General features: G+C 34.1%; 2 protein-coding genes and 1 pseudogene across 3 annotated transcripts; 2 read left to right on the forward strand and 1 right to left on the reverse strand.

Annotated features, from left to right (window-relative positions):
* The first annotated feature begins 9,901 nt into the window (after positions 1 to 9,901).
* LOC111283558 (protein ELC-like) lies at positions 9,902 to 11,385 on the forward strand. The gene has a single exon (XM_022872138.2). It carries the CDS (start codon positions 10,170 to 10,172, stop codon positions 11,184 to 11,186), a length of 1,017 nt encoding a protein of 338 aa, XP_022727873.2. The 5' UTR covers positions 9,902 to 10,169; the 3' UTR covers positions 11,187 to 11,385.
* Positions 11,386 to 12,308: 923 nt separating this feature from the next.
* LOC111283284 (uncharacterized) lies at positions 12,309 to 19,741 on the forward strand (annotated as a pseudogene). Its single transcript, XR_016341036.1, has 15 exons — positions 12,309 to 13,210; positions 13,620 to 13,722; positions 14,613 to 14,651; positions 14,723 to 14,840; positions 14,922 to 14,979; positions 15,627 to 15,696; positions 15,941 to 16,003; positions 16,484 to 16,536; positions 16,643 to 16,669; positions 16,753 to 16,818; positions 17,220 to 17,385; positions 17,518 to 17,775; positions 18,296 to 18,506; positions 18,924 to 19,195; positions 19,333 to 19,741. The product of XR_016341036.1 is annotated as an uncharacterized LOC111283284 (transcript).
* A 461-nt stretch (positions 19,742 to 20,202) lies between these two features.
* Positions 20,203 to 24,446, reverse strand: LOC111283283 (light-inducible protein CPRF2-like). Its single transcript, XM_022871740.2, has 6 exons — positions 23,980 to 24,446; positions 23,796 to 23,871; positions 22,369 to 22,567; positions 21,771 to 21,846; positions 21,563 to 21,688; positions 20,203 to 20,886 (listed from the first exon to the last, which is right to left on the reverse strand). Exons 1-6 carry the CDS (start codon positions 24,367 to 24,369, stop codon positions 20,434 to 20,436), a joined length of 1,320 nt encoding a protein of 439 aa, XP_022727475.2. The 5' UTR covers positions 24,370 to 24,446; the 3' UTR covers positions 20,203 to 20,433.
* Positions 24,447 to 25,385: the final 939 nt, after the last annotated feature.

Below are 25,385 nucleotides of genomic sequence, written 5' to 3' on the forward strand. Positions count from 1 at the left end.
TTGGCCCAACTTGAAAAACAACTTGAAGAAAAGGTGGAAACCTCGGATATGAAAAATTAAAAACTTTATGTTGATAGATCGACCACAAACCATACCAAAAGAGCCAGCTTTATTCTAATCAGGCTGGAAGGATTATAGTATGCTTACACTTTGACATTTAAGTTTAGGACATCTAACAATAAAGTAGAGTATGAGGCATTTATAACTGGTTTAAGGTTAGCAATTGAGCTGAGTGTCCAATATATAACCATGTATAGTGACTCCCAACTAGTGGTTGGCAAATAAACAAAGAGTTTGAAGCTTAAAAAGATCAAATTAAAAAATACGTAGATAAAGCGTTGACCTTGGTGGCTGAGTTAAAAAAGGTTGAGGTAAAAAAATATTGAAGTCAAAAAATTTCACTGGCAGATTCCTTATCTAAGTTGGTTTCAGGAATAACAATAGAAAATCTAGATCAAGTCTTAATAAAAAAGCTGACACACAAAAACACATAAGACAAACTCGTAAGATAGATCATAGAAAAAAACTTGGATGATACCTTTCAAAGCGTATCTGACCATGAGAACACTACTCTAAGATAGAATCTAAGCTAAAGCATTGATGATGAAGGCTTTTTGGTACATGATGATTAAAAAGAATTATAAAAAGATCTTTTAGTTTGTCTTACTTAAAATATGTTGACGAGAAAAAAGTTGACTACATTTTGTGAGAAATTCACGAAGGAATATATGAAAACCATATTAGACATCAGCCATTAGGTTATAAAGTACTTAAACTAGGCTATTACTGGCCATATTAGAAGGGATGCAACTAAACTAGTAAAAAGTTGTAATAAGTGTCAAAGGTTTGCTTATATGCAATATCTCCCATCAATCAAGCTCACCCTTATCATCAGCCCATGACCTTACATGCAATAGGGAATGGATGTTCTTGGATCGTTCACCATTGTCACAAGTTAGAGAAGATTTGTCTTAGTAGTAATAGATTACTTCATAAAATAGATTGAAGTCAAGACCTTGGCCACGACCACAGAGGCCTAAATGAAAAAATTTATGCAAAAGAATATAGTCTATAGATTCAACTTACCTCAATCCATAATAATGGACACTGGTAAACAATTTGAAAATTTCAGGTTCAAAGAATAGTGTTCAAACCTTCACAATGACCTAATATTCACATTGGTTGCCCACTCTCAATCTAATAGACAAGTTGAAGTGGCAAATAAGATAATATTACAACCTCTTAATAAGAAACTAGAAGTAGTAAAAGGAAAATAGGCTGACAAACTACCAAGGGTATTATGGGCCCTGAGGACGACCACCAAAGTACCAATAGAGGAAACTTTGTTCCATTTGGCATTTAGAATGAAGGTTAAGGTACTTATTAAAATTTACTTTTTGAGCTTAAGAGTTGAATTAGGATCAGAATAAGGAAATGAAAAATCTTTTAAGGTCGACCTAGACCTCATCGAAGAATACAGAGATATAGTCCTAACACGGATAATAGCTTATCAGCAAAGGTATCCAGTTATTATAATAAACTGGTCTAACATAAGTACATCGAAGAGGTTGATATGATATTTAGAAAAATTAAAGCTTCAAGAATATATGATCAATGTGACAAATTAGCCCCAACATAGGAAAAACCATATGTTGTTAAAGAGATTGTCCATGATACGACTTACAAACTACATGATATGAATACCAACGCCATCCCAAGGATGTGAAATACAAAAGCTTAAAGGTTTGTTATCAATAGTTTGATCTAAACCAAGCTCACATTTGTACTTTTTACTTGAATATAGAAATCAAATTACACTCAATGAGCTCACACTTAATCGACTTAACATAATCTGACCTAAAACTTAAATGGATCTCAAGTTAATTTATTTCGAGTGATTAAGTAAATTCTCAGTTCATTTAATTGGACTCAAACTTATTTGATTAATCGTACTTAAATTTGTATGAATAAAGAAAAAATTATAATAACAAAAAAATGAGCTAAAGCTTAGACTAAACTGAACAAAAGTTTTTATTTGATTTTTTATCAAGTACAAAAATTGTTAACAAATGCTTTGTTAAGTGGGTCATTCCAATCTGAGGTCATTACAAAACTGATCTCATACATTAACAAAAATTTTTAAAACTTAAATACAAAAAAAGAATTATGTGTCAGCAACATCAGTAGCATGAGCAATATTCTTATCAGTAGCAGCAACAACGATGACCTCATCCTCTTCAACCTTCTCCACCTTATGCTTGAACCTCAGAGTTGCCTTAAGCTTGACATTTGTGGCCTTATCATCATCTTTCTCTTTCTTTTCTTTTTTTTTCTAGAGCTAATTTGGAGGAGGCCTCGATTTGATATTGTTGACATCAATATCAGAGAGATTGAGGTTGGGGTAGAAAAACTTAAATTACACCTCATCCTTGGCTAGGCTAAAGGCAACGAGCATATTTTTCCTACTAAACTCCACTTTTAGTTGGAAAAATTCGTTGGAAGCCTTAAACTGCTCAATATATATTTTTTCATATATTTTTCCTTTCTCTTCTTAGCCTCAAACTCAGACCTCAACCTTATTATCTTGTCTTAAAAATTATTGAGCTTAAGCTCCGTCTGTTCCCTCATAGACTTGATTGAGGCTTTGTCAACTAGAAGACCTTTAGCTTTGCTGTTAGTTAGTTATTCCTCTTTTTTTACTCAGCCTCTTTCTTATGAGACACACAGAGGTTAGATCTAACATTGTCCAAAGCATTCGAGTTCTTCTAGTGTTTCTAAACTAGGGCAGCCACATATTTTTTAGCCTTTAATAGGTGGGCCATAGCCAAGTTGGCATAGTGAAGGGCTTGGCTGGTGTTGTCTAAGGGCTAAATTAAGAATTTCTGTTGAAATGCATATAATAAATTTAGACTTAAGAAAATGAAGAACAATAAAAAACTAATTTGAAGTCAGATAGTATTTACCAAAAGTAGGCATTGTGACTTTGCAGAACCTTCTTGCCACATCAAGGTTCTTGGTGGGGTATCAGAAGGAACAAACTCCAACTTTGTTGAGATCTTATCCGAGTTGGGCCTTAATACCTTGGCTTCGGGGTTCTTTAAACTGAAAGAGGATACATCTACCTTTGGTTTTTTGGTAAGAAGAAGAGTTTATGCTTAGGAGAAATCCTGATCAGCTTTAGCATTCATTTTTTGGGCTGCTAAAAAGCATTGCATTGGGGGGTTGATGACCTTGTCTCCCCACGAGATGAGGCCTCAAGCTGAATTTTTTTTAGCTATTTTAGGCTTGGGGACATATTGGTACAGGGCAAAATCGAAGTCATCATTGGTTGATATATCTACAAAATCGAGCTAATAGTTAGATAAAAATTAGGTTTAAATAAAATTTTACGAGGTTACCTTAAATTTACCCCAATACTCCATCTCATTTATTACTTCGAGAGAGGCCAACCTGTGAACATCAATAATGAGCTCTCCTATACAGGTATACTCCATTATTTTATCTCAATCTGATAGATTCAAGACAGAAAGGGCCACCAGTGCATCCATAAAAATGTTAAGTACATTTATTTTTTTTCACCCATTGACCTAGATAGTACTTCGACCTCGATCACACTATTTTTATTTATTTTTTATTTTTAGAGGTAAAGGAAGAGCAATTTCCAATTCTTTATTAAGCTTGTACAATTGGTGAATAGTTTTTTATTAGGTCAAGCTGTTACATAATACCATCTCTTATCATCGTGATAGGTTTTACTATAAAAAATTTCCTTGAATAGAGAGAGAAAAGAAAGAATATTTAAATGTTGACAAAAAATGATGAAAGCAACTATATACCATGTAAAGTTAAAAGTGAGTTGAGTGATAGTCAAATTGTAAGAATTAAAAATTGAAACAAACAAATAATGAAGTGAAAACCTTAGATCGACCATGAAGGAATTCCAATATACATAGAGCTGATGTGGCTCTAGTTTATCAAAGACTCAGTCTAAGAAATTTGACATTATTATACATTATTATACTATACCCTTATCTGAAAAAAAAGAAAGTATTCACCAAAGTACGGATGTGATGAGCTAAACATATGTTAAGACAGCTTTTAGAATTTGCCCTGCCTTTTAGTTTACTTATCTCATCCTTAAGGATCATACCAAGATCATAGGAAATATACACAAGGACTTTAGCTAGTTTGTCTTATTCCACAAGATTTCCTTCATCGTCATCACTTTCTTCAATCGAGGTACTCTCTTTCTCCTATTTTTTCTCAGAACCCCCTTCATTGCCAAAATCTTCACGATCAAAAGACTCTGACCCTGAGCGGAGTAAGATTTTAAGGCTGAACTATGGCTAAGAGCAATTCAACTCTAAAGAAGAAAGACGAGGAGGAAACCCTTTAAGAAAGAAAGTGATATCAATAAAAACTAGTTGAGAAGGAATAAAAGTGACAACATAGGCATTAATAGGTGGAAGAGCAAAAAAAGTAAATTGATATGACTGAACCCTAGAAGAGGGAACAGTTAAAGATGAAGGAAAGTCAACCATAGAAGATAGATCGACCTGATAGATGAGAAAATATGATGGATTTTGTAGGTTGAAATATATTTGAGCACACAATTCCTCTATGCTAGGAACCCATTTTCTTCTTACCCTAGTATTTTTTTCGTTTTATCGCTACTTTTTCTTAGACATCAGTTGAACCAGAAAGCCATCATTTAATAGTCACGATCTCTAATGATTGACAAAATCATGTCGTTGTCGTCTTGCCCGTGCTAACCCCCTTAAGTTTTATCCTAAAACTCTCGGCCTTCCCAGAACTTACACTAGAAGACATGGTTAAAAATATGTATTGAAAAAATGGAGAAAAACTTTAAGGCCGAAAAGTTTTTGAAATAAAAAAATTCAAGTTGAACTAAGAGCAAATAAAGCAAAAAGGTAAAAAATAAAAGCCCTAATAGCCTTTTATTAGTTGCATCACATATTAGATGAATGGCATAGACCACGCCACACATCAGAACGAAAATATGAAGATGTCTTTTCATCTTCTCTCTTTAAATTTTCTCGCTTAAACTATCTTTCTCTTTATTTAATGCCATCAAATTGGCCAGATTGGACGAATTTCAAGTCAAACCAACTAAAATGGACAACCCATCGAGACAAACTAGATGCCTAATTTGTCACCAGAGTTCAAAGTAGAGACTCGAATCCAAACTTTTGAAATGAAATACAAGTCTCATGATGACCAAACAAACTCCACCACTAATCTCAGACCAATTCAAACAATTAACACCTCGACAACCTTCAAGTTGGCTATGCACTCAACTTAAGACATATGCATGAGATCAGATTCTTACCAAGTTGAACAATGATTTAAGGCTATTTATCTCTCAATACCAATCTCCTTTATGACATCAACTCCGAAACTAAGTTTCATGTCATCTTTTACAAACCTAATCTATATGGAGTGTACTGATCATACATTTAGTAGTTTGACACTTATATTGCTTGATGAGGGGATAGAATGTTGTAAGCATTTAGTAGTTAAAAGGGCATAGTAATTTTTTTTTTGTTAGAAGCCTTCAGCAAACAATTAGAGATAATTTTGATATTTATACTAATCTGACATATCAAATTAATCTGACACATCTAGTACCATATAAGCTCGATATTATCTTTATTGTTCCCTAATAATCTCTCATTATTTATTTATAAATATAAAGAACTAAATACCGTGAAGGCAAATTCATGCTACTGATATTTCTCTTTATTACTCTCCTGCTAATCCCATTTATTCTGACATGCATGTTGAAATATAAATACAAAGAATATCCCCTGCCTTTATCTTTAATTACCTTCTTTTCTATCTTGTCAAAAATACTCTAAGATCGTAGCTTGGTACAAGCACAATGCTTACTTGCTTTATTTCTTAGCTACAATTATCAAATTTCAAAAAAAAAAAAAAAAGGCACCAGACCCTTAAACTTTGAAACAGAGAGACCAGACCAAGCTGCTGCAACGGCCAACGTTTGTTATTTAGCACTAACAGAGTAGACGGAGAAGAGAGAAGAAATAGGACCCTGGGAGAGTTTGATAGTTTCAAAGCCAAAGTTTTCTGGCTGTATAAAACTGTAACAACAAGACAAAAACGGTGGTTCTGTTGGCGAAAATGACACGAGAGATTCATTCCCTCTCTGATGATCCAAACACGGCTCCATTATGCCTTTAATGCGCCATTTTTGGACCACACATCCCTTTGTTTTCAGTCTTTGCATGAAGTTGATGGAAGTAGGTTTGGAATTAGGGAAAAGAAAAAGGAAATTAAAACCTGTCTGTTCATGTTTTCATTATGTGCTCATTTCAAGTTCTGACACGATTTTATTGCTTGATGTTACCTGAAATTGTGTGATTTAAAACCCACCAACGTTTTTTTTTTTTAAAGATGATGCCACTTTTCATGCGGAGATTGTTTGAAATTCTGAATTATTTCCTCCAATATTTTCTTTGTTTTGTTAGGCAATAATTGAGATTTCAATTAAAAATTTTGGTTTAAATTTAATTTAATTGATTTGTATAATTATTTTTAAAAAATATTATTTAAAAATTTAATATTTAAAAATTAATATTTATAATTTTTTATCTTAAATTATAACATCTTTTATAAAAAAATAAGAATACTCAAAACCAAATTAAAATAATCCTTTCCAATTTAATAATTTTTTTTTAAAATATGAAATTATATTGGTTAGGTGAGTAATTATGTGATTTGAGCATGTAATCGCATTTCAACTTCATATTAGATTGCAACATGAAACTTTGAAATATAGAAAATCTCACAATTGTAAACTGAAAAGCCGTAAATTTTGTTATGAGTCCTTTTCCATTCCCATAAACTGGTAAAATTGCCGCTTTCAGCTTCTAGGATACCTAAAACTAACAACCCAATGCGAAAGGTATCCGACATTGATGGAGTTGGTCAGTTTTTAAATCATTAAATTGGCGAAGCAAATTATATTTTACGCCCTTTACAATCCTTGGCTTTGCCTTAAGTTGGCAGAGATACCCAAGAATAGAAAGGGCGTGGGTCTCCTGCAGCAAAGAATGTGCCTTGAAAAGGGGACGGGGAAACCCTGTTTCACACGCCAAAGGTCCAAAGACAGATTGTGAGAGAGAAAGGGAGAGATCCCTTAAGAAAAAAGAAAGAAAACGAAAGATTAACAATAAAAAAATAAATAAAAAAATCGGAAGAACGAGAAGGGAATTAGGAAAGAAAGAGGGATAGTTGTTTCAGACTAACCAAACCTTGACCTAATCACATTACACCTAAACAAATAACCTACCTTCTAACTATCTCCACTTGTTTTCCCTCTTTTTTTTTTTTTTTACCTTGTTTTTTTTGTAAAATTCAAGATTTAATCTTATTTCTTTTTTGGTTCATAAAAAGGAAAAACCCTTATGGAGGGACAAGGGTGACGAGATTAGAACTCATGTTCATATGCTTTTCTCAAAGCTTTTTAGCTACTAAATCATATAGTGAAAGGAAAAAAATCGTTTCTATATATTTTCGGTTGCATTCAACCTACTTTCCTATTGTATTCAGGGCTTTCCTAAATCCTATCTCTCTTGCAACCTCAACACACCAGAATCCCTTTGTTAATCTCTTACTTTCTATTTAATTACTTGGATGAATTCGATTACACAATGAAATGGTCATTCACCAAAGTCAGTTTGCCCAGGATTTTCTTACAAAGCCTGCAATACTGAAAAAAGTATGGGTTAGTTTTCATGGGCTATGACATACAGTTCTAGAAAATTTTATGGGCTTTAGGGTCTCTAGGAAAAGCCCTTCACTGGCTTACATTTCAAGATGACAAACAGCCTCCTCGAAAAAAAAAATCGTGAAATTTGATTTGAGGCCCATATTCAAAAACCCAGTCAATCTAGCCGAATCTTTTTATTCTATATTAATATTCTGGCCGAAGACATGGAATGCACATTGAACTTAATCTATGACTGAATTTTAATAGCTTTAAATTCAGTAAAATTATAAATAAAAATAATTTCAATGCATTCAAAGCCTTGAGATTAATAGAACACATCTTCGTTATTTTTTAAGTAATGGAGAGATTAAACATATGATTTAGCTTTTATTTAACATCGAGACCGAATTTTATGACTTGTTGAATTTTTTTTTTATAAAAAAAAATCACAATAATAGAAGAATGAATTATTATATGTTAAATGTTACTGTTTTAAAAATATTATATGAATAAGATATATATTGGTTATGAACTCTAATCTTGGTCTCCAAGAAAGCTATACAAAGTAAACTGTCCTCATCCAAATCAAATAGCAAAGCGGGGAAGTCGGGTTGCGATTGGTTTATGAAAATATTTTTTGTTTTTGTTTTTTATTTTTATTTTATGAAATTAATTTTATTTTTTATTTTTTGAAATTTAAAATTATGTTTGATATATAAACTAAAAATTGTGAAAATATCTTTAATATGTGCATCTTCAAAATAAAAAAAAAAACAAAATAATTAAGTAAATTATATCTTTTAAAAATATATAATAAAATAATTCAAATAAATATAAAATTTCAAATAAAAATATTTATTAATCATTCAATCATCGTAAATTTCATAATATAATAATAAAATATCATCTAACGTTTTAAACAATTCAACTTTTATATAAAAAATAAAAATGAACCCACAAAAAAATATTACTTTTTTTTTTTTATGCTTTCTTGGTGAGAATGTCGAAGCTAGCTGGGACTTCAAGCCATACGAGTGGTGATTGGTGAGGCAGCAAGACCTCATGATTCGAATCTGAAAATTTTGGATGCTTTCATGCTGCTTTTGTCATTTACGGCTATGGAGGCATTATTTTGGAGATCTCGAAGATTCAAATGTCTCGAAATAAAATAAAATATTTAAAAGCCCCCCGTTTTCAACTTTTTCATTTCCTTCGTTCCATTTTCGTTGAAAATAATCAAAAATAATTTTTTATTTTCCAATTGACCTATTTTCATTTTTATTTTTACAACCAAACAAAAATTTTAATTTATTTTTTATTTTTCATGAAAATGAAAATAAAAAACAGTTTTATTTTCATAAACCAAACGCGTACTAAACTATCTTAATCATTAAGAGATACGTCAGAAGGCTTAAGTGTAACGTGTAGGCTAGCTGCAAGTCCAGAATTCTAGATTCTTATCCAAGCAGCTTAACGAATATAAATGTAATTATTAAGAAAATTGCAGCTTGCTCATCACTAAAATTCCAGAAATCATTAACTTAATAAACAATCAATTTTTGAATCTGAAGGTTAGTTTGATTAACAAGTGTCATTCAGCTGATTTAAAATTTGAATCTTAATAACTATAATTATTTTTTCTATCTTCAAACTGTAAGCTTTTTTGTAAAATCAGAAAAATCTTAACTTGTTGGTAAACATATATATCTATTATATATTTTATCTGTCAAAATTAATACAATCCGTCGAAGCTAAAGACATCCATCCAGAATTTGCAGGCAACCTGTGAGGGCTTTAGGGCATCGTTCTCTTGATTTTGGTTTCTTTTCTTCGGTTGCTAAATTTCAAAGCAAACGAGAATTCACAGTATGATTTTTTAATTTAGGAGAGGTCAAAGTATATAATTGATATATATAAAGGTGCCTGTTGGAACTATGAAGGAAAATTTGTGGGAATTTCCTTTGTGATTAGTGTCGATTTCTTTGTTGCTGCTTCACATAACTTGTTGATATCAGCAGCTGGTGAAAGAATTAATCAATGTGAAATTAAATTGGTTCGCTGGATAATATTCATGGCAAAGTAACAGGAGACCAAGTAGCCTGAGAAAACCTCCCTTCAGTCCGTACTTTCCCAGAAAAGTCATCTATATTATTTGTTAATATAAAGAAAGGTAGTAAAAACAAAACCACGGTTGTTGAGTCATTGTTGACCAGTATACCAAGCGGAAATTCCATAGGAAACCTGCTAAAGGTCATAAGAAAGCTTCCAACCAATTTAATGGCATTTGCAAATTTTTTCTAGATTGACTAGCTATATTCTAGATCTTAATTCTTTGATTGATTTATTTATATCTAAGATTACAGAATTCCCTTTTGCCAATAAGCATTATTCCTGCATTCCATCTCAGGCTATTTCTATGGCATCGCCAGCCCCAAAGGAATTCATACAAGCAGCTCTTTTTGCCAGCAGCCCTTATGATCTATCCTACTCGGACTCTAAACAGAAATGGATTATTCTAAGACACCTCCTTTCATTGCTTCAAGAATACCCTGGTTTCAGGCCCTCAACTGGTAGATTCACGCACAATGATGGAACCGAAGTGAACCTTCTATGTGCTAGTGGCTGTGTCCATGTCTCCAACTCCACACCTCCCATTCCTCTCACCATTTGGCTCCATGAAAACTACCCTCAGAAGGCTCCTTTAGTCTTTGTTTCACCTGATCCCACGACCCCAATTCATCGCCATCATCCTTTTGTTGACGCTTCTGGTGCCACATCCCCACCTTATGTCCTAACCTGGAAACATCCTCCATGCAACCTTTCTGACCTCTTGCACAATCTTGTCCGGCTATTTAGCCATGATCATCCTTTCTCATATTTGCCGTCGACGACTAGCTTCTTCACTGACCCATCTCTTGTTTCTAGAAAGGAAGCTCTTGATAGACTTGTAGGCATACTTCACTATGACATGGTTGCTTTGCGGACCAGCACTTTTGAAGAAATAGAGGAGCTATCCTTGTTGCAGGAAGAACTGAAGAGTCGCGATCGTTTTTCCAGAAGCATGATTTCCGAGATGGAGCGGGAAAGGAGTAACCTGAGAGAGAGATCTAACAATTGGGTGGAGGAAACTGATAGGCTGGTGAACTGGCTGAGAGTTAATGATCGAAGACCAATAATGGCCTTGGATGCAGGAGAAGTTGAAATTGAGGATGCATTTGAAATTGATGAGAAGTCAAGAATGAGACTTGAGTGCACGGCTGCAGATTTGGCTATAGAGGATGTGCTATATAAATTGGACAAGGCACTTGAACAAGAGGCTCTGAGTTTTGATTCATACATTAAGCAAGTTCGAAGCTTGGCCAGAGAGCAGTTCTTTCATAGAGCTTCAGAGATGAAACTAAATGATTACCTCAATGGTAGGGGAAAACAGTAAATGAGAAATATATATATATATATATATTTATATATATATATCATCCTATTTTTCTGAAACAAAGATGAAACGACAATTTACAGTTGCACATATAAATGGAGAACCAAGCAAAAAAAAGTATTTATCTTTGTTTATTATTTTTTTTTGGCCGAATTTGTTTATTGTAGTTGGCTTGTGTTAAGAGATATTATTAATACAGTCACCATGAGATATGACTTTAGATATATATATATATATATATATTTAAATAAGAATGTCATCGTGTTTGATTTTTTCTCAATTGACTATGAAATTATTGTCATACTAATTCTATTGCATGATGAAATCTAAATATGCTTAAAGTTTCGATATTTATAAGATAGTAACAATATTATTTATTTATACCAACACTTAAAATTTTACAAGTTTAAAGTTAAATTTTTTATTTAAATGAATTTAAGTTAAATTAAATTGATTCGTGTAATTATTTTTATGAAATTGTTATTATCAAATTTAAATTTTAAATTTCAATTCTTAAAATTTTTTTATTTTAAGCTATAATTTTTTCATAAAAAATTCCCATTAATATCTAAAGTAAAATTACAGCTTTTTTTAATCTTGTGAAAGGTGTAAATAATGAAACTTATTTGTGAGGATTATTTAAAGCAAAAAAAGAAAAAAAGGGTTACGGGTTGCTTCATGAACTAAATCAAGCCAATGATAAATCAAGCGAATGATAAGATGGAAAACGAAAATGAATAAAAAGACAAAAGAAAGACCGACACATGAATAAGGTCCGACATCTGTCCGGGTTGCTTGGGCAGTTGAACCAAGTCAAAACCTACGACTTAGTACTTTTGTTAACCAACCAATAATAACAAGCCAAGTGTACATTTGACACCGTCAACTCCTGTCAACTTGAACTTACCATGTTTATATTTCCAATTTTACCCTTCCTCTTTTCACCGCATTTTCACCACACCTTCGCCCCTGAATGGTAAAATCACTCCCATTAATTTCCAAAATTAGACAAGAAGAAAAATTCCCCTCCGGGGCGACATGGATCCCTCTCTTTCTTTGTAGATGCAACAGAACTTCTCCCACGCGCGTTCACGATTCTTAAAGTACACCCATCTGGGTCTTTTTTCCGAATCCCAACCTCTTTCATGTTCGCCTTATTTGTACACTTTCTTATATCTGCATTTGGAAAATAACAATCTTTGCCAACAATGGAGATTTCTTATCTGGTCTTTGTTGTTTCGATACTTCTCCTCCTTTTGGCATCTGGGTCTTTCTCAATTGACAATTTTCACCAACCGTATTTTTTTTAAATTTTTTTATATTTAAACTTTGATGCTTTGTTGACTTGATTTATAGCTATTGTAGTAGTTAAGATTTGATTACAACATGATTTGTAAATTGTTAGCTTTAAAATGAGAAACCTTTTCGCGTGGTTTTAAGATCTCCGTGACACATTGTTGGTTTATTGGCAGTTATTGCCACCACTTTGTTATTTTTTCCCTCTTGGATATGTTCACGATTTTGTCTGATACAATTGAGCTTTAAAACGAGGTTTCAACGATTTTACTAATTTCATGTATGTGTAAAATATAACTAGACTAATGTTCTGAGAGGCAATTTTGAGCCAAGTTTGTTGACCTCGTTGTTTCTGCCAAGTTCATTGACTGACTGATGACCTTTAGGCTTATTCGTAGAGTAAGTTAGTAGTTTCCTGATATCATATGGGATGTTAGGGATTGACAATTTAAGTTAAATGACTAAAAAAAATCTTGAAAAGAAAAAGGTCACAGCCTGATTGGAATTAAATATGCAATTGCTTGGCTAGGGTAGATCATGGTAATTATCTTCTGATTAACTGACTCTTTTGCCATTGAGATTTGGGAAGTCTGGTTACAGTTAAAAAGGTTCTTGCTCAGCAATGATGTTTTTGAGAGGACCAGTTATTTTGGTTGAACCAATGCGTAATTAGCTTGCTCTCTAGAGGTTTGGCAGTTCCTAAGTTGTCTTGGGATCACTCATTGCTGGTAGGTTCTGATTGTGATTTTTTTCTCACTTAGTTGGAAATTGGAACATTACATTGAAAGTCTTGATTCATGCGAACGTTTGAAAACATTTTTTAATGTTTCTCTGATATACATCAGAAGCATAAGGAATTATCTATGAAGACATAAAATTTATTTTGGAGAGCAAAGCGGCTTTTATGGTGCAGCGGGTTTGTGGCATAGTAGTGTAAATAAAGCAGCAAAGCTATATGATGAAACCCATATAAGTTTGTAATCCATATAGCTTGGGTTGCATCATAGCTAGATTATCTGCTTTGTTACGTTGCCTTTGCAATAACTTCACATATTTTCAATAGGTCACAGTGATCTTTTACTTTTTCTAATGCTGGTCTCTTTTCCTTCTTTCTTTTACTTAAATTTATACATATAGGTTACCTATTGTGGAGCCTGATCCTGGTCATATGAAGCTTCATCTTTCGAGGGAAGGCTTGGAAGCCATCAGCAGAATAACTACCCCTATTGCAGCTGTTGCTGTAAGTTTCAGATATCCTTCCCAGACATCTAATATGTATTTGCAGTTTATTGATTTTATTCTGGTAACCTGACTCTAAATATCAATTAGACTCAAAATTTGAATTGCTAAAGCAAATGGCTCTAGCTGGGCATCTAACCCCCCTTTTTTGTCAAACCATCCCAACAAAAAATAAGAAAGAGGAAGTAAGTTTCAGATACCCTTCCCGGAGATCTAGTGTGTATTTGCAGTTTATCGCTTTATCATGGTGACCTGACTCTAAATATCAATTAGACTCAAAGTGTGAAGTGCTAAAGTAGGTATACCCTTCCTTTCCCAAGAAAGTAAGAACGAAAGAAAAAATTGCCCATGTTATAGAAATGTTGGTCTTTTTTAGGTTAGGAAATTCATCCTGAGTATGAGTGTTAGAATCTCTATGGGAGGTGAATTTGGGAAAATTGATGCACTAAATCATCAGATATGAATTTGAGAATCTGAATTGTTTGTTACATCTAAGATACAAATACAATATTTGCCGATTTCTTCAATGATTTCAAACATGTTATTCTGAGTGAAATACTGGTTGACAATATTGGTTTGCTCCTGCAACATATCATTTCAAATTTTAAATTGCTCCTAATTTGCCTTTTGATAATAATCCCTTTGGTCTTTAGTCTCCCACGTGTACTCAATCTTTTTGGATTTGTATATCCCGGTCATTGGTCCCTACCGCTCTGGTAAATCTTTTCTGCTAAATCAACTTCTTTCGCTGTCTTGGTATGAAGGTGCATTCTACACTGCAATATGCTCCTATTTTTCGTTGACCTTGTTGTCAGTTTCAACATTTTTGACAGTTTAAATGGGATTGAATTGATGGCTTTCTCTTTATGTTTTTTCCTGTTTATCCCTCAGGATTTGGTGTGGGACACATGCATGACGCAAAAACAAAGGGTAAGACAGCAATGATATTACAATTATGCACAACTGTTAAATAGATTATGTTTACACTTTATCTCTACCAGGGATTTGGGTTTGGGGAACCCCACTAGAATTGGATATTAATGGAGTAACAACTTCTGTTTTCTACCTTGATACTGAGGGTTTTGAAAGTGTTGGGAAGTCAAATGTATATGACGATAGGTAATCCCAGCATATGTGCTTTAACTTGCTTTATACAGTATATATTTAGTCATATTGCCTTTCTGATGTCTGTTCATGCAGGATTTTTGCTTTTGCAACTGTTATGAGTTCTGTACTAATTTATAACCTGCCCGAGATGGTTAGTTATTTTTTCTATAATTTTCCTTGTTTTTAGATGCTCTTATTTGGAACATTTACATATTGGGAAGCTGAAAAGATTAGTAGTTCAAGCTAAATTCCATGAAGCTAAATGTTTCTTGAGATATAAAATTAGGACACCAGTATCATACATTAATTCTTGCTTTTACAAAAAATTTTGAGTGAAAACTTACTTAACTTTAGGGCTCTATGAGTATGAAGATTGGTTTTGCTAGATATTAAGTATTATTTAGGTGTGAAATTCTTGTGGTTAAGATATGTTTGATTCTTAAAACAAAAAAAAAAAAAGTTTTTTTTTTTGGATTTTGATAAATTTAAAATTGATTTATCTGCAGGAAATATTCTTTTAAATAGAAAAATGTCTTCCAACATAAGAAATTCTTAAACACTACCTCCTCTTCTTGGCTAAAATTAAAGTGCTATCCAGAGGTCTTATAAGGGCTTTTCTTATTGTACATTTATAAAAGAGGTGCTGTCAATTTTCATATTTAAGGTCTTCATGTAGCTTTGCGGTCTATGCATAAGGTTGTGGATTTCTGGGTCAAAATTCTTGAAGCCCAGAATTAGCAGCTGCCTTTGATGGGTTGATTTTTTGTTGATACTCCTGCTTTTGCTATTCTTCATTAGATCCGTGAAGCTGACATATCTCGGCTATCATTTGCTGTTGAGCTTGCTGAAGAATTTTATGGAAGGTTTGCCCTTATGCCATATTCTGAATTGAAAGTATTATCAATTTATTTCGTACACTGAGCAAGCTTGGTGCTATTTTGCTTTTTAATGCATGTTAATGTTGATGCTAACTTGTTTTGTGGTTTGCTTGACAAATATTTCATTGAACAGAGTGAAGGTAATTTGTAAGCCCCTAAAATGTTTGTTATATTTATGCTTGTGCAATGAAGGTTGTTTTGCTATGGAGATTCTCAAGTAACTGAATTTTTTGTAAGGGCAAGACATTGCTTTTGAACCTGAAAAACTTTTGTGGCTTATCCAGTGTGATTTTCTGCGTAAGTTCATAATTTCCTTCCAGCATACGATTTATGAAGTGTCACAAGTCCCTGCTACTTTAAATGTCAATGTACCTGTGACATACTAGCTTATATGACAGTGCCTGTAATGTTATATCTGCAACAAAGTTATCCATTATCCCTTTGTAGCTTCTATTCTATGTCAAATTCTTTTTTATTTTATATGCTTGTATTTATGTCTGGTTAAACTTTTCTTTGGATCCATTTACCATGCTCTTAAACTTCTTTTAAAATGCTGTGGAAAAGATTGTGCTAAGCTTCTGATTTGGAAGACACTCCTTTCTGCTCTTTTCTATTTTTCTGCAATTTAGATGGAATTTTTTTACAGTTAAGTTAAGGAGAGGGGATTTGAACTCAATACCTTCTTTTTGGTGGTAAATTGTGTGGCTACCGTTAGGCTATTACCTCTGCCTTGCAATTCTGGGGCAATTCACTGACATTTTTCTTGGTTTTATACAGAAGGAAAATCAGTGAAAGAAATGGTGGATGAGGCACTTAGATATGTCCCTAACACTGATGATTAGTTTACTCAATCATGCTTAATTGTTGGACAGATTTTATTTATGTTAATCTTGCTTTATTTTTGGGATGGTCGTATGATGGTGTGTGTCTGTTGTATCTTCGGGGGACAAAATAATTGATCAGGTATTCTTTCCCTGACCGCAGTTGTAGGCTATCACTAGACTAATTCTTGGATCAGAATTTCACAGTTCTTGGAACTTTATCAGGTTAATCAGATCCGGGACTCCTTAGCTGTAATGGGTGATAACAGCACGGCATTTAGCCTACCACAAGTATGAGTTTCAAATGTTTTTGTTTTACTACTCATATGATGCCTTGGCTCTTTTCCCTTTCTCCCCTTTTCCATTGCTATTTTCATTCTGAACAGAAATGTAAACGGATGCTTGAGTGTGACGTAATCTTTTTTGAACATGAAGTGGGTATAAGACTTATGTACGTAGACATTTTATAACCAATGGTTATGGTCAGTATTTGTATTTTGTTTATGGGTGGTATGGAAGGCAAATACATATTTGTGCATGCCTGCAGTGAAATTTAGGATATGATGGAATGTGTATATGCTTTTGCTCATTTGTTGATCTGCTGTAGATCTATGTTATTTGTCGGCTAATAGATAAAGTTATTGTTAAAATCTAAACCTTTAGTATCTAATTGCTTGAATTTGAACTTACAGCCTCATCTCATGTGAACAAAGCTTTGTGACCTGAAGGATGATGACCTTGATCATGTATTTTAAGAAAAGAGAGCAATTGAAAGAGCTTGTATCTAGTGTTATACACCCAAAGATTGTGCAGGGCAAGCCTTTAAATGGAAAGGAGTTTGTTTCATTCCTGGAGCAGGTTAGTTTATCTTCACATTCTCAGACCTTTTGGTCTTGGATAAGTTGGAGTTTTCTAATTGTTAGGAATGGTGATTTATTGATGTTCACAACTTAGCATTATTAATATGAATTTTTATTTTTAATCTTATAGATACTTGAAGCTTTGAATAAAGGGGAGATCCCATCAACAGGCTTTCTGGTAGAGGTTTTCAATAAAGGTATTCTTGAGCGATGTTTGAAGTTATACAGTGAAAGGATGGGAAAATTAGGTCTAGCTATGCCAGAGCAATCCTTACAAGATGCTCATGAAAGGTCCCGAGAGGAAGCAATGAAGGCTTTTGATGAACAACATTTTGGCCGTCACCATGCAAAGAGATCTGCCATGCTGGCGGATGAAGAAATGAAAGAGGCATTTACCAGCATTTTAAGGGGCTAATACTTTTATCAATTCACACATTAAAAATTTTTTACATTAGGAATTCAAATTCTTGGTTCTTCATTTTACCAAATAATTCAGATTCTTGTTTAGTGGTGGGAAAAGAAGATTTTGTAAGTGAGGAAACAAGTAGGAAACTTAAATAGACACCCATATGAGAAGTTTCACTAACAGGTAACACATTTATCTTTTGTGAAGTTTCTTGAGTTTTTCAAATTTCCTATTACTTTTGGAAATCCAGATAGGGGTCACTCTGATTTAAGCTATTTGATCAATTGCTATTGCAAACGAGCAGAAAATCTATATGAAGATGTTTTTGTGGTTAACTATTTATCCTGCTAGGCATGTTCTTATATCTGATATAAATGTATATCTGGGGTTTTAAAGATAAAGTAATAAATCCTACTCTTGAATGCACTTTGTATGTAGTCTGATCTTGTCGACTACAAACTTTTGTAAGTTTCATGTCCATAATGCGGAAAATTTTGTCTAGGTGTATAAAAATGTCATTCTGGCAAACGAATCAGTCCTCAAGGATCTGTGAGGCGCTATATACCAAATGTGAGGACAGAGTGGACCAGCTTCAAGTTCTGAGACTTCCTACCATGGCAAAATTTAATGCAGGTTTGGTGCAATGTAACCAAAGCTTTGAACGGGAGTGCATTGGGCCTTCAAAGGCAAACTACAAGCAATGCATGGTGAAGGTAAATCAGGAGTCTTTGCAGTTCTATTTTCTGTTTCCTTTTTCTTATGAAATGTTTTTTTTCCTTCTGTCGTGATATTTAGCACAAAGATGGAGTTCCATTAAATTTTATTGATTAAGAGTGTTAGAGAGCATTTGTAAATGAGTCTGAATCAATTTAAAGCTTAAATCAATGAAGTTAAGTTAAAGTACTTTTGGTCTTCTACGGTGGAGCTGAAACCAAAATAATTTCAATAAAATTAAACGCCTTGGATTTGAAGGAATTGTGGGTGACAAGGGGACAGAACATTTTTAAAATTCCACTTGCCAATTAAATGGAAAAGCTATATTTATGGTGCTTCGTAATTGAAATTGTATCTGCTGTGCACAAATGTCTTTGCAAAATAATATGTTTTCAAACCTATCATTTATTTTGCAGATGATGGGAAAGTCATGGTCTCTATTTATCAAGGAATACAATCAAAGGCTCTTGAATTGGTTGGTTGTCTTTTCCCTTGTCATGGTGGTGGTTGGCCGGTTTATCATAAAGTTCATTTTGATTGAAATGGCTGCATGGATACTATTTATATTCTTGGAGACATATACGAGGATGTTTCGGTCAGCGGAGTCTCTTTACTGCAACCCTGTGTGGCATTTTGTTGTGGCCACTTGGGAAACTCTTGTCTACAGTCCCATTCTTGATTTGGACAGGTAATATAGCACTTCTGAAACAAACTTGCTTGTTATTGTAACCATTCTGTCATGCATTCTCAATAAAAGTATGTCAAAATGACCAATTTTTGTTTCGTATCGTTCTGAAGTTACGACGAATGTATTTGTTTTGGCAGATGGGCCATTCCCATCGGTTGTATAGTGGCACTATGGATGTTTTATTGGCGGTGTTATGAAGGAAACATGGATCGCGGTGTCTTTTACCTATGTACTATGGTCATAAGGGTGGTTCAAATAGACCAATATCTGATTAATGGAGAAGCGTCCGTGCCATTTGGTATCCTTTTGATCAATCATCTTGGGCGAACTTTTCCTTTTTTTAACAGATGAAAGCCTGCCAATCCATTTTCTCTACTCAATATGTACCCGTAATCTGAGATTGTCAAAAGACGTGAAAGAATAAGAAGATGATCAGCCAGTCACTCACGGTATATTTTATTGTACCATTTTTACACATTATTTGAATCAATATATAAGCTGTTGATTTGTTTCAAATGCCAATTATTCAATGGCTTCAGCTTTACACCCCAGTTTGCACAGAACTATCCCTTGTCATTTACTTTATTTTTTTGAGGTAGCCGGTAAAGCATTAACATCATTTAAATGCCCACCGAAGGGGATGGAAAACGGAAATTTTGTGTAAAAACCTAACTTGCGAACTAGTTAGTAATAACCTCTAGCTGCAAAATCTTAACACTCTTTCGTCTTTGAAGCTCTGCTTTCAACTTTAACATGATAGTCTCTCCTTTCCAACTCTCTAACCAAAATGAGACAAAACAGAACGATTAATCATCTACTTTTTATGGTCGGGGATATCGGATATGTAACATTATACCTTGAATAATCTATTCATCGTCAAATACCTGCTGTCATCTCGTTGTGCAGGACAGTTTGTCAAAAAAACAAGTATTCAAATTTTTTGAATGGTCCATCTTTAATAGCTGAAATGGAGTACCATAACAGCAGATTTAGCTCCTTGAGCAAAATTACATGAATTTTATAGAAATTTCATACATCATTATTTACCAAATAAGTATACTCAAAGAACTGAGGAGTATAGCCATGTTATGGTAACAGATATGATGGTCAATGCAGATGAAGGTCTTGAATACAAGAATGCAGTGAGAATCAATACTTATGAATAGATTTAACCAATAGTAGTACCAACAGCTAAGCTTCTTAAAACCCATCTCCGGAAACAAGAGGGGCAATAAAATTCAACTTAGCTTCTTGTTATTGACAGCCGCATGGGATAGTCGAGGCTCCCAGCCAGGCATGGGTCCGCATGGACTGACACTAGGGCCAATCTGCTTTTGCATGCCAGTGTGCTCTACCCGATCTTGGACATGCTCCAAGCTGGGTGTATGCTGCAATGCAGACGTTTCATTGACATGTTTCACTCCTTCAGTTTGTGGATTCACATTAGGAGGAACCAGGGTGTTGCATGGGAAACTGTTGTCCACTCTCTGATGATGAATGGGAACATCAATGCTAGGAACTGGTTGGTGAAAAAACTGATTAGTATTTGGCTGCAATGGTACAGGAGCAGCTGTAGATGCTTCCAATGGGCTGCTAACAAAGGACATGCCTACACTAGGTACATTGGACGTAGATAGAAGAACAGGGTTAATCCCCGTCACCCGCTTAACTGTTTCTTCTGCCATTTTCACCTGAAAATTTCAAATAGAAAATTCAACCTGACAACCCAGAATTAAAATTGCACCAATCATAATTAATAGTGATTTATAGCAAGTAAAATAGTTAAAGATTTATAATCAGTCTTGCAGCAGTTTCATGAATGAATGTGTTTCACAGTTGGCAACAGTCCAGACACTGACATTGGCATATGTTCAACAAGGTAACTTTAATGCAATGCAAAATGGCATTAACTAACACAAAAGATCATGTCAGTACCCATTGTATAAATTCAGAGAGGCATACAAATCATGAATAATTTTAAGTATATGAAAAGTTGAACACACCAGAGAACTGACAGTGTGTCAGTACTGGAAATGTCCAGCATATCCCTGAAATGGAGCACATATAAATTGCCAACAACCAAATTAATCTCCCTTCCCCTGAGAGAATTGCAGTTAATATATTCTGCAAGCGCATTTAGGATTAAATCCTTTAATCCAAGATGAAGAAGGAAAATGAATTGGCCATGGCTTTTCAAAATTTGACATAGACTAATCTTCACAAACTTTGTGGTGTCAAAATAATATATTCTCCGGTCATTTATTTGGAAGTAAGTTTCCAACTTTCAGGAGGGCTCAGATATCAACTAACTGCAGAAAAACTGGATCATGATAAGAAAGTGCAAAATTAGACAATGGTGATTTTCACCTTTGCTCTTAATGTCTCAATATCAGCCTTCAGAATTCTATTGTCAACAGCAGCTTCATCATGCTTGTGATTCATGTCAGTTAGACGCTTAAGTAATGTTGAATGTTCATCTCTTAGTTGACCAACCTAGAAAAAAACCACTTAAAGGATCAAAAAGGACAGAGTACAAGACAATATCAAGGGGAAGGGGGGGAATGATTCGGCAAACCTGCTCTTCAAGTTCATTCATATGTGCCTGCTTTCTTCTTCTAGAGCGTCTGGCTGATTCTCGATTTGACCGCATTCTGAGCCATCACCATTGTACCAATAAGTATACAGCAATTTTGTATTTGTATCAGCAAATTAAAATTTTAAGTTTTGTAAGAATTTATTAATTCACACATATGGTACTAAAAAAAGGATGATTATACCTTACAAATATATTGATTTTTAAAAATAGAAAAACAAAACAAAACAAAACGAAAAGAAATTCATATTCCATGAAAGACATGGATCCCTGAGGCAAGTGCGGTAATTAAGTTTTGATGAAGGTAATGGTAGTTTGTTTGATTAAGTGTACAGAGTCATCAGCTCAAGTTCGCTTTGAAAAATAAATATTTGATTCTTCCCGAGACAACAAATTACTTCTTATACCTGTTACTTAAAAAGAGAAGAAAATCATTTTAAATTAGTACTAAGAAAAAGAGGGAAAAAAAAAAAAGGAAAGAAAACATGTTAAGCAAAAGAGAACAAAGAACAGAACAAATAGCATTTCAAACCGCTCAAACCAATCAAGATTATAAGACAAAATATAAAACATGGATCACCTCCTTGCACGTTTTGCATCAGCTGGATCCATGTTCTCGGTGGTTTCAGTCTCTCCTTCAAGTTCATCATCATCTGAATCTTCTCTTGATGACCCACTTGTGGTTTGCCTCACTTGTACCACTGATTTTTTTTGTGTAGTTGACATAGCTGAAATTCCACAAGGTGCAGCATCTGGCTCACCCTGTACCTTTGAGGAACCTACAATGGTAGATTTTTTTATTAAAAAGAAAAATCAGCAAGATATTATTATATGTAAAGTATAAGTAGTTATGGGAAGATGAGAACCAAATGACTGCATGAAGAGTTTCAAAATTCTTTAGAATATTGTTTACTGTTTAGATCCTAGAAAATGTCAAGAAAAAGAAGTTAGAAGAAAACTGAGAAGTGAAGAAAAATAAAATATAAACAGGGTAATGTTACTTGTTTTATTTGATTGCCTATGCAAAGTTTATCGGAAACTAATAAAACTACCAAGCTAGTAAACAATTAATTCTGTTTTAATATATCCTTCCATCTTTCAATTCATTTTCCTTTCCTTCACTCTCTCAACACAAGCATAAATTAGAGATGGAATCACATTGCACTCCGTGAAAACATGGACTGTTACTATCATTAGGCACAATCATGCATGAAATATGTAGGATGACTCCAGCAACAACTAAATAGAAATCAATGTTTTCCTACAGTTCACCAAGCAGCCAAACAATCATTGGAGTTAACATAGAAGGACCAAAATACAGAAATATTCCTTTCATTCATTCTTGCACTAGCTGAACCCAAACAAATCAGACTTGATGAACTACATTCAATTCAACAGCATATAGGCTTGTCCCGTATATCAAGGGGCTGACAAACTCAATCTAAGGTAAAGGACTCAATGTTAATTGGTTGCAGCCACCTATTACAACGACACAAGCTTATAAGCAAGATACTACTAAATGCTAATCACCCAACATAAAACCATAGTCGCCATCCCATCTGCACTTCAACGCTAATTGAATTTCAGTAAGTAGGCTGCCTTCATCTAAAAAGACAATAGGTGCATGTTTACACAAACCATAACTCTGTTTACATCAGAAACATTTAACTATTATTAATTGACTCCCTACCAATCAAACTCCTTATCAGGAATAAAAGTACCCATCTGAACTGACTCAAAATTGGCTCCATACAATTTGCCTAAGTGAAAGAAACAAGATATCAAAAATGAAAAAACAGATGACAATCCCTAAAATGCATTTGCAGGGATTCCGAAATCGTATGTAGATCCTACCTTATAAAGAAAAAGTTCCCTAAGAATGAGAAACGTAAACGTTCCTTCCTCTCTCGGTGTAAAAATATTCCATCTATTGCGTTAGAGAAAAAAAAATCTAGAGACCCGGATTCTAAAAAAATCAAATCAGAGGCATGCCATGCAAAAGCTTACCTTTAACTTGGGGTCCCGATTTAAGTGCTTGATTTTCAGTTAGGGCAGACGAATCTTTCGCCTTCACAGCAGACGCCTGAATAATTTTCGCAGATTATAACTCAGGAGTTTTTGGAAATAACAAGATTACTAGTATTATTATTATTAGATCCAACTGGAATGGAGATTTGAGAGAGAGGAATACACGAGAGAGAGCAAAAGCAGCGCATTCTTGTTCAAGCTTGTTCATGAGGATCGCACGCAACTCATCCAAGTCAGTGGGGACCGTCGGTGTCGAATCGGACGGCGGAGGATTATGATTCTGATTATTAGGCGTTTTTATCTCCACCACGTCACCATCCCCGTCACCTTCTTCAGCTTTGGAAAAAGACGGCTGAGGTGCCGCCAAGGACGGACCAATCACATTCTCGCCGGCACGCGACCCCGGGATCGCTCCGCCCGCACCAGAAAATTCTTCTAGAAACCTCTCCAACGCCCACTCAGATTGGCTTCTGTTCATCCCCGCCGCAGCCTCAGAAAGCGTAGCCGCCCAGAAGGAGTCGGAGAAATCATCAACTGAGAACACAGTATGCATCGTTGACCGTTTTCAGTGCAATCTTTTCTTTCTCTGCAATTTGCAATTCCCCTTTTCTCTCCGTTTCTTCCTGTTTTATCCTCCAAAAAAAAAAAAGAAAAGAAAATATATACTGCTTTGTGGTCTACAAAACATCCAATAAGAGTTCGCCGCGTGGATCGTGTGGGTCGTCAAAACACGTGTTATTTTTTAGTGGGTAGTGACGGCACTTATTGCTGAAATTTTAAGCGCTTGATTTTGCGAAGCTGGATCTGCGGACCAAGGCTCGAAAAAGAGAGGGAGGGGCGGGGCCTATGCAAAATTGTACCTATTAGGGACAAGAACTAGTGTGAAAGTGGTTGGGGCCTACTTTCCTTGGTCAAAAAAGCGTGATCGATTTCATTCTCGATTTGTAACTGAATGGACAATACACCGTAACCGGACAAGGTTTTTGCTGTACGGCTTGACATGTCACCTCTATTTCCCAATATCTCAAGGAAAGTATATTTTCCATCCAAACAAATAATTGGATTAAGACAATAGGCTGGGTCCCGGACTAAGGATTTTGTTGTACCGCTTGACACGTCACCACATTTCGTAATATCTCAAGGAAAGTATATTTTCCATCCAAACATTATATTGGATTTTGAAATTAAGGTTAAAATTGCAATTGATCTGATTTGGGTTTAAATTTTAGTTTGAATTAAAATTTGATTCAAAATTTAAGATTTAAAATTTGATTTGAATTTGATCAAAATTTATTTTATTTGAATTTGATTCAAAATAAAAATTAAATTATTTAAATTCGTTTAATTATATTTAATTAACATATAAAAATAAGTTTAATTTTTATATTTGATAAAAACTCGATTATTTGTATTTTAACTCAAGTTTGAGATATTTTATTAGTTAAAATAATAAAAGCATATTAAAATATAAAAATTTGATTAAATTTACGAATTACTCGAGTTAAATATAAGTATGTTCGAATTCGGTTCAATTGATAAATCGAACTATTAGAGTTTAAATTTTATTTG

The sequence above is a fragment of the Durio zibethinus genome, chromosome 3, assembly GCF_047325235.1.
Source record: "Durio zibethinus cultivar Kanyao isolate XHJ-2024 chromosome 3, ASM4732523v1, whole genome shotgun sequence".
In the NCBI taxonomy this organism is placed as follows: domain Eukaryota; kingdom Viridiplantae; phylum Streptophyta; class Magnoliopsida; order Malvales; family Malvaceae; genus Durio; species Durio zibethinus.